Source organism: Pinus tabuliformis, chromosome 5_1 (genome assembly GCF_031772625.1).
Source record: "Pinus tabuliformis cultivar Carrire ecotype Pingquan chromosome 5_1, CPIR1, whole genome shotgun sequence".
Taxonomy (NCBI): Eukaryota; Viridiplantae; Streptophyta; class Pinopsida; order Pinales; family Pinaceae; genus Pinus; species Pinus tabuliformis.
The window spans coordinates 214,372,308-214,388,884 of record NC_142305.1 but is presented as its reverse complement, the minus strand read 5'-3'; the positions used below and the strand labels follow the sequence as shown (position 1 = coordinate 214,388,884).

Here is a 16,577-nt window from a genome sequence, read left to right as displayed (position 1 = left end):
AGAAAAATACACAACAGCAATACCTCTATATTTGGAAACAGGTATTCAGAAAACCTGTCCCACAAAACCCTCTCCGACACAATTGAAGCTTAGTGCTGGCCCTTCTGGCCTTTGCGTCAGCCTCTTGCTGACCTGTGTTGGCCCCAGGACCCTCTGCGTCAGCCCTCTGAGGCACTACGCAGCCTCTGGGACCCCTTGCATCACTCCAACAACGTTTGCGTGGATGATGCAGTCCCTCTGGCCTTTGCGCTGTCTCTGTTGGGCTCTGCGTAGCCTAGACTGTCTACTGCTCTCACTCTCTCTGCTTCTGCGCTGGTCTCTCAGTGTTGTCTCTGCCTCTTTGCCTCATACTCACTGCCCCTCGCTACTGATCACTGATTTAACTTTGCTTAGCAACCCCACTCTAGCAAAATGAATCACTGATCACTTTGGTGTGTTCTCCAACTGACCCTCAAGCCTCCTCTTATACTTTTCTCGTTGGTCCTTCAATGGCCGAGATTACATCTCTAATCAATGACTAAGATTAGATTTGGCTTGATCCATGTCTTTTGGAATCTTCTAACCCAGTTTTATATTAATACCCATTAATATTTTATTTTTCATAAGTTTAGACTTAGGAACTCCATTAAAAATATTAATTATTTTAATATCTCCCAAACCACTTACAATCTGTCCAAACCATTTCTGGGTCTTGGAGATCTCATGTGCTTTAGCCTCTCCACTAATTTTCATGGCTAGAGCACATCCGATGCTACCCCAAATCAACACTCCCTCTTAGCGAGCACTGTGCTCTAGTAATACTCCACACTGAGCATCACTCTGATTATCTGGCACTGGTAACTGTGCTAATGCTAGGCCTCCCCTCCCAACATCCTCTGCACTGCTGCATCCTGTACTGCTGCCCATGGCCCTGCCATTGCCAGTGCTGCATCCGTATGGAAGCTCCCTTGGCATCCGTGCTGCTGCTGGTCCAACCTCCCAACACTGCATCTGCACTGCATCCCCCTCTCATCATGTTGCATCGTGCTACTACATACTGCTACTACACTGCGACTCAATCACTGAGAAGTAAGTAACTGATCTAACCAACTTCTGACATCCGTGTTAGGCTAGAAACACTCCTGATGCTGAAGCTCTCTCTGCTGCTAACAAGTGCTCCCTCTACTGACCTCTGCGCTGCTGCAACAACTCGCTGCATCTCGCACCGTTGCACACCTCTCAGTGCCATCCTGCACTGGTACAACACTCCCGTGCCTCTCGCACTATTGCAGCCTACTAGCCTCGTGTGCCCGGGACTCCTGCACTGTAGCACTCTCTGCTGCTTCATCCGCATTCATTTCTACCGACATCCGCCAATCCTGCTACTCTCTCTTCGGGGCTCTCGTAGCAAGGTATAATCCAAGAGTTTGGGTACCTCAAGTATCTTGCCCCTCATCGCCTGTAGTCTTCCTGACTATAGCTCGATGTCTCCCCACCTCTTCTCTAGAGGTACATGAGCACTCATGCCACGATCTTCATCCGCCTTTACTTCTTTCTCTGCCATCGTTGGCATTGCCTTCGAGTCAGAAGCCTCTCCCTTACTCTTCTTCATCATACACTAGTTCGCATAGTGACCCAGTTCCCCACAATGGAAGCAGTTGACTTTGGAGAGGTCCTTCTTCTTCCTCTTTTCCTGCTTTCCCACAGATGTTAGAGCTGCATCCTCTTCCTCTTCCTTCTTGATCCTGATCTCTTTGCCACTACTTCTCGCCTTGGTCAGCTGTCTGATCTCTTCTTAATGAAGAGCCGCCCACAATTCTTCCTAATTTGGAAGACTCGTCTTGCCCAGTATGCTTTGGACAAATGTCTCCTAATCCACAGAGATTGCGTTGAATGTGGTCCTTACCATCAACTCCTGATCCAGCGTGGCCCCTATGGAAGTCGGTCACGGATCTCCTTCAATTGACCGAGGAACACATCGATCTGCTCTCCCTTCTTCCTCTGGTATGACCTTAGTTGATTCTCCAAGAGCATCTTCCTCTCCATGGAAGTATGTTGGTATAATGTCTTCAAAGTGTCCCACATCTCCTTTGCATTTCCTTCTCGGCAATATGTGGGACCACCTGATCCTTGACCCCATCAAGGATGATACACTTTGCCTTTGCCACTGCCTCCTCGTACCTTTCATTAGCTATCGGGTCAACTGGGATAGCCACCACTCTCAAGGCAAAGCCCTTGATATGATGTCTGTCTAGAATGGACAAGATCTTGGCCTTCTAGACCACAAATTCGGACGCTCCGTCCAGCCAGTCTTGATCTCTTAGCCCATTCACGACCATCTCGCTGCTCTTCTGTCGACTCCTCCGAGTCTCTCTACTTCCCGCTTGGAAGTTCTCGGTTCGACTCCTGCCGAGTCTCTCTACTTCCGTCTGGAAGTTCTCGATTCGACTTCTATTGAGTCTCTCTACTTCTTGTCTGAAAGTTCTCTTCTGGACTCCCTTTGAGTCCCGATTTCCCTCCTGGAAATCTTTCTACCAACTGTCAAGTTGCTTCTCTCCGATCGTCTGTGCAATTGCAACACTGATCTGGATTCCTTGGCTAGAAATCCGCCTCGGCAACAACTCCCTCTACCTTGGTTTTGCCTTGTTAGGTACTGTTCTAACCACAGTACCCCACTAGCTTTGCTCCTGCAAACTGCCCACAGCTTCCTTCGCCCTAGCAACTGAAGGATTGAGCCTCTTGGCTCTGTGCAATCCCAACACCGACAAAGCAGCTCCCTCAGCCAACTGCGTCAGCCCTCCTGGCCTTTGTGTGGCTCTGCGTGAGCCTCTTTCTGCCCTCCTCAGCCTCTGCGCTGCCTCTCTTTGGCCCAGACTGATGACGCAGTCCCTCTGCGTCAACCCTTCCTTTGTCGCTTCTGCAAGGATCAACTACTATCACTCGGGACAACTGATTCTGCTGCAAATGCTCTTCTCAGCTGATGCCTTCAGTTTTCCTGTGATCTGCAACCACGCTCTGATACCATGTTGAATTTTGTAAGTCTAGCTGTTAGAAAATTAATCTGTATTCTTTTGGTTTATTTCTTCTACTTGTTTAAATTCGAACAAGTTATTTAATACATTTAAATACCAAAATAAACACAATATAGTCACAACATCTAGAGATCATCAACTGAAAAAAAACAAGCACACAAGTGACACCGTTATATTTGGAGAAATGTCTCCGGAAAAACCCAATGCGGGAAAATCGGTGCAGCTATTTAGAGGGTTATATGATTATGCAGTCTATCTGAGTACAACTGGGTGCCTAACTGGCTCACCCGACAGAGAAAAATACACAGCAACAATATCTCTATATCTAGAAACAAGTATTTAGAAAACCTGTCCTGCGAAACGCTTTCTGGCACAACTAAAGCTTAACGTTGGCCCTTTTGGCCTATGCGTCAACCTCCTGCTGACCTGCGTCAGCCCTTTGAGGCACCGCGCAGCCTCTGGGACCGTTTGCGTCACTCCAGCGACCTATGCATGGATGATGCAGTCCCTCTGGCCTTTGCGCTCTCTCTGTTAGGCTCTGCATACCCTGGACTGGCTGCTGCTCTTGCTCTCTCTACTTCTATGCTGGTCTCTTAGTATTGTCTCTGCCTCTCTGCCTCGTACTCACTACCCCTCTCTGTTGATCATTGATTCAACTTTGCTTAGCAACCCTGCTCTAGCAAAATGAATGACTGATCACTCTGGTGTGTTCTCCAATTGACCCTCAAGCCTCCTCTTATACTTTTCTCGTTGGTCCTTCAATGATCGAGATTACATCTCTAATCAACGACTAAGATTAGATTTGGCTTGATCCATGTCTTTTGGAACCTTCTAACCCAGTTTTATATTAATACCCATTAATATTTTATTCTTCTTAAGTTTAGACTTAGGAACTCCATTAAAAATATTAATTATTTTAATATCTCCCAAACCGGGTACAATCTGTCCAAACCATTTCTGGGTTTTGGAGATTTCATGTGCTTTAGCCTCCACCAATTTTCATGGCTAGAGCACACCCGATGCTATTCCAAATCAACAATTGAAAACACTACTTATATAGATCCTTACATGCAAGCCTTGGAGTAATTTAATCTTGCAAAACATCAAAAAAACCTTTAGAGTCTAGACATTACAGATTTAGGTCTAGATTCACTAGATGCTGAGTTCCTTTGAGTTGTTCTTGAGTCCATAATTATTGATCCAAATTTCTTTGGCACTGATTTATTGAAACCTCTTCTATTGGAACAAAGGATCCAATGTGTGACTGATTTGGAATTGTAGATTGTAGGCCCATTTGTGCCAATTTTTTCTTCAACATATTATTCTCATTTCTCAAAATGAAAATCTTTACTTTGTATGTGTGGGTGCTAAGGATGAACTTGATTTCTTGGTCTCAAGCTGGACTCTGATTGAGTTGAAGTTGTCTAATTTGCTTCATTTCAACACTCTACCTCTTTACTTAAGCTCTAGGAAGAGAGATGCTTGCACAAATTTTTAGAATTTGAGATAAAAGAGGCTTTGCGACACATTGAGGATGTCCATGAACGAGGTGACAAGAAGAAAAGTAGAGAGGGGAGGAGTCTTGATAAGTCTCTACGCAACCACGAAGAAATGGGAATTGACCTTAGGAAACAATAGACCTAGCGAAATAGAGCAACCAAAAGAGAATTAACAAAAAAATCCAAAAGGAACAAGCAACGACCTGAAGGGACAAAAGGTTGGATAGAGACCAATTAGACCCAACTGAATCTGTAAGTGAGGTTGATAACACTAGACACAAAGTAGCAAAGGAAACATGGCGAAGTCAAGCAGGAAAGGCCTGTAAATACACCGTGGCACATCACTAAGCACAGGAGCTGAGGAGATTATACCACTAGGGATAATCATAATACATTCGAGGGAATTAAATGGAGGGGATCAAGCCATCATAGGTGTAGTAATTGCCACCTCCAAACATGGAAGAGAAATATAATGTGATGCAACATATGCAAGCATGTAGTGAGATAACTTAATGGTTCAAGTGAGTGGTGGATTATTGAAAATAATGCCCAATTGTGTTTGATTAGATGCATAATACAAATCAATTATGGAATATCAAAGTCATGATTCCCTAAAGAGGTAATGAGAACTCCTTATTGGAGGGAGGATGCCTTTTTAGCCAAAGTATCGACACATTCATTAAATTTTCTGAGTATATGGAAAAATTTAACCTCTTGAAAGTTTCAGATTTCTTGTTGGATTCTGATGTTTTGTTCCATGGGTGAATGGATGTTTGCCTTTGCATATTGCATAGCGTTTGTGATTATCTCAAATTCTCCTATTACCAATAATTTGGTGATCCTCTGTGAGGATGCTAATTAGAGCCTAATAAAAAGAGCACAAGCTTCGACTTGATTATTGGTTGAGTGTCCTAATTCCCATGAATAATCCAATTTCTTTGTTCCATCTAGGTTTAGAATGACCCTAGCGTTCTTTTATCTTCTTTGGAAATTGAAAGGGAGGAAGCTACACTTGGCTTCCTCAAGAGAAATTTGATGGAAAATCTTGTCAAGGAGATCTTAGAGCCACAAAACATTCAACAACACTTTGGTGAAAATCTCATTCAAACCCTAATTCTTCAACAAGTACAAGATGGAAGAAGATACTTTCAATAAATTTGCACAAATGATCATAGAATCACCAATAATCATCCAAGAAAGAGAACCATCCAATCACAATATTCTCCCCAAGACAATTTTTCTCATTAATGCTCCATAGCAACCAAGAGAGAAGCAACTAACTAGTGTGTATTGAATTTCAAGTGTGTCTGACAATGAATCAAGGATAAATCGACTGCTCGATATTTATATGAGGGCAACTAAGCCAATTTTATCTAAAATTAGACTAGAAGCCCTAAAAATAATACTAAATGTGATTACAAGTTGGATAGGTGACAAGTTGACCCCCAAACCTAGGTAGCTCAATCATAAAGTATAAAAAACCAAGCCGAACAAGCCTCTTTTAACCCACACATATGCACTAAACCGCCTGCAAAGGTGACATCATCCCCCTCAACAAAATGTGCCATTGATGACTCAAGGGGGTGCAGCTCATCCCATAAGTCGAATATCCTCATAAAATGGTGTCCAATCATCAAGCAAGGCTCCCTCTTCCAAAACGTCATCTTCAACAAAGGCCACATCATTAATCCAAACCTCATGAAGGGGGTGTCATGGGGCTAGAGTATGACTTCATGATGCAATTGCATAGCAGTGTGCCATCCTCTCCAGAGGTATCTCAAGTCATCATCATCAATACCATCAAATATCCTTAGAAACAGGGCAACATCCACCAAGTAGGTGCAATGCTAGCTGGGGGAGCATGGATGGCTAGATGTAAAGAAACCACTAATCGGACTTGTGAAGAGAGGCATCTGAGGTTAGCAATCTGTGGATCATAATAGGATTGCTGGCTAGTAGGGTGAAACAATAGGAGAATTTTTTTCTCCTAGGGGCTACCCACATGGGTGGGTAACAGTCCTCATAACTTCTCTAATTAATTATTAAACACACCAATTGTATGTGAACATTATATTACTTTTTTTTTCTAAAAGAAGCTTTGAGGGAAACCCAAGGGATGCAAAATATTTCCACACATTCGTGAATGACATCCTTAGTAAACTTGTTAGTGTAGACTAATGCGTCTTGTCTAGGGTTGTTTGAACTGGGCACTTGTTGGCATGAAACAAGCCAAATTCCTAGCAACATTAGCAACAAGTGGTTAAGTTAACCCCTTGAGCTGTAAACATTAGAGCAAGCACTTAAATATGCTTGAAGATTAATGTTGATTTGGGGTAGCATCAGGTGTGCTCTAGCCATGAAAATTGGTGGAGGCTAAAGCACATAAGATCTCCAAGGCCCAGAAATGGTTTGGGCAGATTCTAACCGGTTTGGGAGATATTAAAATAATTAATATTTTTAATGGAGTTCCTAAGTCTAAACTTAAGAAAAATAAATATTAATGGATATTAATATAAAACTGGGTTAGAAGGTTCCAAAAGTCATGGATCAAGCCAAATCTAATGTTAGCTGTTGATTAGAGATTAATCTCGACCACTGAAGGGCTGACAAGAAAAGTATAAGAGGAGGCTTGAGGGTCAGTTGGAGAATACACCAGTGATTAGTCATTGGATTTGCTAGAGCGGGGTTGCTAAGCAAAGTCGAATCAATGATCAGTAGCGAGGGGCAGTGAGTACTGGGCAGAGAGGCAGAGACAGTGCCAAGAGACTAGCGCAGAAGCAGAGAGCGAGAGGCAGCAACTAGTTCAGGCCACACAGAGCCCAACAGAGACAACGCAGAGGCCAGAGGGACTGCGTCATCCACGCAGAGGCTGCAGGAGTGACGCAGAGGGTCCCAGAGGCTATGCAGTGCCTCAGAGGGCTGACGCAGAGAGGTTTGAGGCTGATGCAGGGCAGCAGGAGGCTGACACAGAGGCTAGAAGGGCCAACGCAGAGCTTCAGAGATGCTGGAGAGGGTTTCGTGGGATAGGTTTTCTGAATACCTATTTCCGAATAGAGAGGTATTGTTGCCGTGTATTTTTTCTTTGTTGGGTGAGCCGGTTAGGCACCCAGTTGTACTCAAGGAAATACTGCATAATAATAAACCCTCAGAATAGCTGCATCGGTTTTTCCGCATTGGGTTTTTCTAGGGACATTTGTCAAAAAATAACGGTGTCACTTGTGTGTTTGTTTTCTTTCAGCTGATGATCTGTAGATGTTGTTTCAATTTTTGTGTTTATTTCGGTATTTAAATGTTTTAAATAACTTGTTCAGAATTTACAAGTAGAAGAAATAAATCAGTAAAATACAGATTAATTTTCTAACGGATAGACTTAGAAAATTCAACAATTAATGTGGCATTTATTCAACTATTGATTCATCCAAAAGGTACAATATCTTCTTTAGCAAGTATAACATCCCCAGAAGCACAAGGAGAAACTTCACATGGTTCAACTGATTGATCACATGAATGTCAATTGTACTAACAATGTCAGTCTTCTTAGAATGGACTCAATAACATTTACTATGTTTATGTCACTTTATGTTTTAGTAACTTGTGATCAATGTAATGTTAAATATTGATCTCAAAGCATAGGTGGTTAAACCACCTAACCAATTATGGTTGCTATAAATATGTCACCTATGGTGATTTAAGTAGTGTGAGAGATACATTTTGAACAATAACAATAAAGAGTTTTATTCATTTTATCTCTTCAGCATTGTTTATGTAAATATCTGCACCCTAATTTCTCACAGGTCTATTGATATGAGTCAATCAATGATATTTTCTTTCTTGAGCAATATCAACCGACTATAACTTCTGTAATGTAAATATTTTTTTTTCTTTTGTAGCAAGCTTCAATATTCTATAAATAAAACATTATGGAACAAATCATATTACAAGAAAGAGAATGGAAAAATATATTCACTAAGAACCAACAAATCTCCAAATCCAAGAAAGTAAACTGGAGTATTGCAGGCCTATAATATAAAAACTATCACAATGAAACTTCCATCTTTCCTTTGATTGAAAAGGGACAGGGATCTTCATTGAGTGGTGAAAATTCATCCAACGCTAGAAATTTACATGGATTTCATTCACTATGATCAATCATCACAGAATATGAATTCTCTGGCTGCATGTCAAGCTTCTAAGTGTAAATCAATTCCTGGCTCAACAAACTCAGCTTTAATACATTTATTACCTAACTTCACTGAGAAGAAAACAGGCTGCCTGTGGACAGGAATGCAAGTATACATGAGAGAAAGACCTTCAAAGGAGGGAAAAAAATAAACGACTTATTTATGTAGTGACTAGTTGATTGGACAATTTGGACTTGATTAGCACAGGTGGGTACAACATTCCAATTAATCATAGCAACACAGTAATTAAGGGAATAAATCAACAAAAATCATGAAGACTCTACCCACAGTTTGCAATGTGCTTCGACCTGATTGTTCAACATTTTGGTATGATAGTTATCATCAGATGATCTTGTTGACACCTAATCTTCATGATTGGGTGAATTTATGTAAATAATTAAATTAGGAATGTGAACAGTCATCGGGAGATGAACTAAATAGTCACTCCCTATTGTATATAACAAAGACCTACCTAATGGAATAATACGAATCAGTTTTCTGCTAATGGAGTTACTGCCTGGCCTGACATGGTATCAGAGCCAGCTCCTTTTTAGCTCTCATGCTCCTTGTAACTCCTCTGCCTGTCTGCCATATTCTTTTTATACAGACCTGCACCTGACATTGCAAACGCTCCTCTGCCTGACACTGCCAACGCTGCCCCTCCATACTGTCCTGACTGTCCTAGCGTTTCATGGTAATTATTAGCGCTGTCCTGGTAGCTTGCTCCACGTATTAGGTGGTAGCCTGAAACGTTCCTCTGCTCTCTGGTGGCCTATGCAGGTTTCATCGATTATTGCAAGAAACCGAGGTATCACATCAAATCTTTTCAGGCTCTCCTGCTGTTACTTCTGTGTGGACAGCTTCAGCTTGTTCCGTATCCTCATGCTTTCTTTTCTTAGTAGTCTTCTGTTCTTCAGCATGTTGTTCAAGGCTTGCATCTGCTACCGCTGGCTTTATTTTCTTCTCCGCTGTCACATTTGAATGCTGGACTGATTTGAACGCTGGACGCTGGAGAGTTGCGCTGGAAGAGTTAAGCTGGGCGCTGAAGAGTTGAACGCTGGAAGAGCTGAACGCAGTCGATTGGCCCGGATTCACTGTTGTTACTGCGTTTTTTGGTGAGAAGATGGAACGCTGTCCTGTTGCAACATACACCTGATATGCGTATGCGTGGTCATGTTTTGTTAATAGACCTGATATGCGTGGTCATGTTTTGTTAATGGATTTGCGTGGTTATTGTGGTTATAACACTTGATATGCATGGTTATTGTGGTTATAACACTTGATATGCATGGTTATTGTGGTCATAATACCTGTGATGCGTGGACACTAATATGAACCATTAAGTGTTTTATACCTTTGTAATGTTGCTGATGCATGGACATGGAGATCGATGAGTGTTTGAAGTGGACATGGAGACCGATGCGTGGACATGGAGTTTGCCTTTTATATGCGTGTTTGCCTTTTATATGATGGACATGGCATATAATGCATTAAAATGTTATATGCAGTAAAGATTTTTAAGGCAGCGAGGTATAATGTTTGTATTTGATAATACATACATATGTATTATACCTTAGTGTTGTTTGGGCTACCATAGTGTTGTTTTCATAAAGCTGTTTTCAAAGTGACTAACATAGTTAACGCTCCTGCGTTTGACTGTGTTTAATATATTGTTTGAGGCCAGAATACATTTTGATATCAGAATCAATTTTCTTTTAGCAGCAGAAGCATTTTTTACAGCTCTTGGATTTTACAATGCATTCAATCATATCTATGGTGGGAATAGTTCTCACTGGCAAGGAGAACTATCCTGAATGGTCCCGGATGATAAAACACACCCTCATTTTCAATGAGTTGTGGAAAGGAGTGTGTGTCGGAGAAGGAGACAATGACCCAATACAGCCTACCTCAGACAAAGAACTTGTCATTTGGGAAAACAAGAACAACAAAGCTTATGCATTAATCACAACATCTGTAAATGAAGAGGTGAGTTGCCATAATTCGTCATATTGAACTGCCTTTGAAGCCTTACAAAAGCTGAAAGAACTCTATGACTCACATTCTGCACTTGAAGTTGTTCAACTCATGATTAAACTCTTCACTCTTGAATTGAAAAATAATGATCCTCTTGCTCTTGCATCTGAAGTAAAGTCTATAATGCATGATATCAAATTTACTAAGGTTGAATTGGAAATTTGGATATTCCTCTTATTGCTTTTCTCAAGGCACTTTATCCTACTTTCTCCAATTATCTTGAGTCATTGCAAGCAAATGGAAATCTCAAAGATATAACCTTTGACTCTCTTGTGAAAAAGTTTGCTGAAAGAGAGAAAGCTTTTGGAAAGAAGACAGCCCCTAAATCTTCTGAAGAGACTGTATGCCTTGCTCATAAAGAAAAGCATCCTGCTCAAGATTCTACAAGAGGAAGAGGTGGACGAAGAGGAAGAGGAAGATATTTCAGAGGCAGGGGGGGCAGACATTCTCAAGGAGAAAAGGCAGATTTGCATTGCATTCGCTGCAAAAGAAATGGATCACATGATGCCTCTACATGCAAGCTACCATGGGACAAAATTGAGCAGAAAAGAAACCAACAGAAAGGTAAAATTGATGATACAGACAAAGGTAAAGCACCTGAATCCGCTCACTATGTTGAGGCACAATGTAACATTGGAGTAAATGAAGATTTGTTTAATGCTTCACTTGCTTCATGGAAAAATGATTGGTTGCTTGATTCAGGAGCAACCTGTCACATGACTCATAGAAAAGATTTTTTTGAAGATTTCATTGACAATGTTGATGGAGCAGTATACTTTGCAGATCAATCAAAAATCAAGCCATCAGGGCTTGGCACAATCAGGCTTAAACTGCTTGGTCTTCCAGACTTTCTTCTGGATCATGTTCTATATCTCCCACAGCTCAAGAGAAACTTGCTGTCCTTGGTCCACATCCGCCAGCAAGGTCACTCCATTCATATGTTTGATGGCAAGCTTGAGGTAAGAAAAGCATCTGACCACTCACTTGTCATGAGGGGAATAGAAGAAGAAAGGCTTCTCAAACTGCAAGGAACCTCTGCTCATGCACAACATTTCTCATACAATGCTCATCATGAATAAGGTACACTTCCATCAAGTTTATTATGGCATGCTAGATTTGGACATTTGAACTATGACAGTCTCCGCTTGTTGAAGAAAAATGGTGTTGCTGGTTTGCCTACAATTCCTAGAAAACTTAAGCAATGTGATGCTTGCATTCTAGGAAAGCATAGCAAACAGTCTTTTCATGATTCACATTCAAGAGCACATAGGAAACTTGAACTCATTCATTCAGATTTATGTGGTCCAATGCTTGTTCCTTCTGCAAATGGAAATAAATATATCATGACGTTTATTGATGACTACACCAGAATGTGCTGGGTTTATTTATTGAAGAACAAATCTGATGCTTTTCAAACATTCAAGAATTTTCATAAATGGATTGAAAATGATGCACAATCTCATATTGGGTCTATTCGCACTGATAATGGAAAAGAATACACATCAAATGAATTTGAAAACTATCTTCGCCAACATGGGATCAAACATCAAACAACTGTGCCTTATAATCCCCAACAGAATGGTGTAGCTGAAAGAATGAATAGAACAATCTTGAATATGGTACGATCCATGCTTTTCTTCAAAAATGTAAAGATAATGTTTTGGGCTGATGCTGTTCTATGTGCTGCATATATAAAGAATAGATGTCCATCTAATGCTATAAGAAACAAGACTCCTTATGAATTGTGGTATGGACATGTTCCTTCGGTAAAACATCTCAGGGTCTTTGGTTCCACCTGTTATGCTTTGATACCAAAGGTACATAGAAACAAACTTGGTGCTAGAAGTCGTAAATGTATCTTCCTGGGGTACTCAAACACCTCCAAAGCATACCGCCTCTATGATGAAGTAAATAAAAAGTTTGTTGTATCTCGAGATGTAATTTTTTTTGAATCATCCAAAACTGACAATGTTGTTGAGCGGCAACTTGATCGCTTGGATAGATTCGCAAAAGCAAAATCATTTCAAGAATTTGATAATCAGATTCCACATCTTGAAGGGGGGATTCCTATACTAGATCAACATGTGGAATCTTCTTCTGAAGAACACTCTCCCCCGCATGAAACTCCAACAACGGATGATGCTTTAAGTGATGTAATTGATAGAATTGGGAGACTCAATCTTGATTCAGTCCCAACTCAATCAACAGAGCAGCCTGGACCATCTCAGAAAGGTCCCCCAAAGTGGCTGACAAAGACACTTGAAAGTGTTCATCCTGATGAAGTTGGAAAGACAGGAACCAGAAATTCAAACCGACAAAATGGAGGTGATGTAGATGACTCTAATTCACCTGTTGATATGGATGTTTCTTATGATTGTGAATTGAACTTGTCTACAGATTTTGAACCAACTTCCTTCAAAGAAGCTGCTTCTCATGATGAATGGAAAGAAGCGATGCAAAAGGAGTATGATGCCCTCATAAAGAACGACACTTGGAAGCTGGTTGATCCTCCATTAGGAACCAAACCAATTGGCTGCAAGTGGGTCTACAAGAACAAGTATAAAGCTGATGGCTCACTTGACAAGCACAAAGCTAGGCTTGTGGCAAAAGGTTTTGCACAGAAGGAAGGGGTCGATTATGAGGAGACTTTTGCTCCCACAGCAAAATGGGCTACCATCTGGACACTCTTTGCACTAGCAGCTTAGAACGGTTGGAAAGTCCATCAAATGGATGTAAAAACTGCTTTCTTGAATGGAGATCTAAAAGAGAATGTTTTTATGACCCAGCGTGAAGGATTTGCTGTGAAAGGACATGAACATAAAGTATGCAAACTTGTGAAGTCCCTGTATGGCCTCAAACAAGCACCGCGAGCCTGGTATGAAAAACTAACTGAGCATCTTCTGAAACTCAATTTCAATCATTTTGATCTTGATGATGCAACTTTATTTGTCAAGAAAGTTGGCAAAACAGTTGTATATCTTGTGGTATATGTAGATGATCTTTTAATGACAGGGAACAATGAAAGCTACATAGCATCCATAAAGAAGGAATTGGGGAAAAGTTTTGAAATGACTGATTTGGGCTATGTTCATTACTATCTTGGCATTGAAGTAACCCAACATCCAAAGTCCATATTTCTTTCTCAAAAGAAATACATTGGAGATTTGTTGAACAGGTTTGGCATGACAGAGTGCAATCCTCTTACTACTCCAATGGAACAAAACTTAAAGCTCACATCTATTGAAGGAAAGGAATTTGAGGATGCAACAAAGTATAGACAGCTTGTAGGAAGTCTCAACTACCTAACTACTACCAGACTAGACATTTCATTTGCTGTTGGAATCCTCTCCAGGTTTATGCAAAAGCCTTGTGAGGGACATTGGTCTGCTGCAAAAAGAGTTCTAAAGTACTTGAAGGGAACGCAAGACTTTGGAATCAAGTACACACAGGTGGATGACTTCGATGGAGACAAAGAAACTGGGGTATCTACTTCAGGATATGCTATGAGTCTTGGATCAGGAGCTGTCTCCTGGAGATCACGCAAACAATCAGTTCCAGTAGATTCCACAACAGAAGCAGAATACATGGCAGCAACTGAAGCAACAAAAGAAATTGTGTGGCTCAGGAAAATTCTTGAAGATTTGCAGGTAAAACAAGTACAATCAACTCCACTCATGATTGACAACACCTCTGCAATAAAGTTGGCCAAGAATCCAAAGTTCCATGATCGAACAAAGCACATCAATACTAAATATCATCTGATTCGACATCATGTTGAGGCCAAAACAATCCATCTCCATCATTGTTCCACAAATGAGCAAATTGCAGACATCTTCACCAAAGCGCTTGGAAGGGAAATGCTTGAACGATTCAGAATGATGCTTGGACTCACCAACATCCCTTCAGATTAAGGGGGGAATGTTGACACCTAATCTTCATGATTGGGTGAATTTATGTAAATAATTAAATTAGAAATGTGAACAGTCATCCGGAGATGAACAAAACAATCACTCCCTATTGTATATAACAAAGACCTACCTAATGGAATAATACGAATCAGTTTTCTGCCTAATGGAGTTACTGCCTGGCCTGACAGATCTTCACAATAGGCTAGCATAACTCTTCACTTGGGGAACTGAAGTCTAATACTGACAATATGTTTTGGCGATGATATAAGCTTCTTACAATTGTGAACACCCAAGAAGAAGTCTTTAAGATTGCAATCATTGGATGTACACCGGAAACAATTACAGACCAACAGAACTTAAGATCTTCTACGCCTCAATCTACTACCATGTTCTCAGATCGGTCTGCTCCTAAATTCTACCAGAATTTCAGCAATGTCAGCGAGCAAAAATTATAATTTTATCATAGCCAATTTATTTACATAATTTGACATCTGTAACTTAGTCAGCTGATTTGAATCTTGAGGCATGAATCATCTCTGCAAATGCAGTGAGAACATCCTTCATAAGTCTATAGCAGTAGACCATCCTTGATTTGTTACCTCGGCAAGGACTTTTGCAAAACCCCTCATTGTGTTGTCACCCGTTCATGAAAATTTCTGCACTTTCCCTCCCTCAATAGTTCTACCCATGTTCAATTATCCTGTCAACAACATCACTAAATGCTGGAAGCCAAGCATTACACAATCACATTAAGAACTGGAGATAGGATTGGATAATAATATAAGATCTCTACTACAGATTTGATGTGAGAGTACATTGAGGGTCATACTATGTCTTGTAAACACCATCTTAAGGCTGTAAATGTTAGTACATTATATGACATGATAATGCTACGAAGAATTGATATCAGAGGGAATGCTGAATTCATACCATACTTTAAAGTTTAGATATAACAGGGAAAGGGTAAATTGTAACAAGCTTTTCCTCAATTGAATGGAATGTAAGTTTATTGGCTAATAATGATGCTCGAATTGTTGGCTTGCATTGGGGTCTGATGCAGTTTTAACATGGCTTGCTTGTAGGTTTTGCTACTTGGGAATACATTCAGCAACAGGATTTCTTGGGGTTTACATCCAAGATGGTTGAGCTCTTGTTTGAGGATATTTTCACTGTGACACGGATTGACCCAGATGGAAAGAAATTCGATAAAGGTATCTTTACATTCAATAAAGTGATCCTATTGGTTATCTTTATAAATAATATCTATTATTTGATAGATTGCAACATCTGTGATTACATTTTCGGATTTTCCCTTAAGCCAGGTATGTCATGTGCAACTTTAAACCATCAAAATCTTGAGCAAAAGGATATTTCTTGGCACATATGGAGTAAGAGTGGAAAACTAGGGATTGTGTATTTAAATATTCTTTACTTGAGTTGTCTTGACAAGCCTATCTATTAGACGTAGAGAACGATGACATTTAGAAGACAAGTAATCAAGGCAAATGCTTCTAAGAGCTTAATTGTCATCTATTTTCCTTAACATGGTAGAGGGTTAAGAGGAAAGAAAAACCAATTGTTAGGACATAATGCTTATCTTATAATTACTTTTTAGTCATTACTGTTAATAAATTAGGCTGTGTACAACTCTCCCAAAGGCATTGTGACTCACCCCTACATTAAAATAAGATGCTATATATGAACATTACAAATCAGGTTAATAAAAGTTCTGTTCTCTCTCATATTCTCTTGTTCTTTTTCTATCTTGTTTCAACTAACAATGGTGTCAGAACAATATGGATTCTCAAGTCTATGATCAGTGGATTGTGTGGGACCTGTTACTACAAAATCTAGCTCCCCATATGATGTAATGCTCCAAGTATCAAGGGGCTAGTCTTGTGCAACTCAGGGAGGTTATTCACTGTCACCACAGGAGCTCTGCCA

The 16,577-nt window shown here is 40.5% G+C and overlaps 1 protein-coding gene across 2 annotated transcripts in view; it reads left to right on the top strand.

Annotated features, from left to right (window-relative positions):
* LOC149164160 (DNA-directed RNA polymerases II, IV and V subunit 8B-like) overlaps window positions 1-16,577 on the top strand; it is a 205,398-nt gene that overhangs the window by 54,194 nt on the left and 134,627 nt on the right. For both annotated transcript variants that reach the window (XM_089431974.1, XM_089431975.1), the window contains exon 2: window positions 15,716-15,844. In XM_089431974.1, coding sequence (XP_089288100.1) covers window positions 15,772-15,844 — 73 coding nt within the window. In that variant the 5' untranslated portion in view covers window positions 15,716-15,771. The remainder of the gene's footprint in view (window positions 1-15,715; window positions 15,845-16,577) is intronic.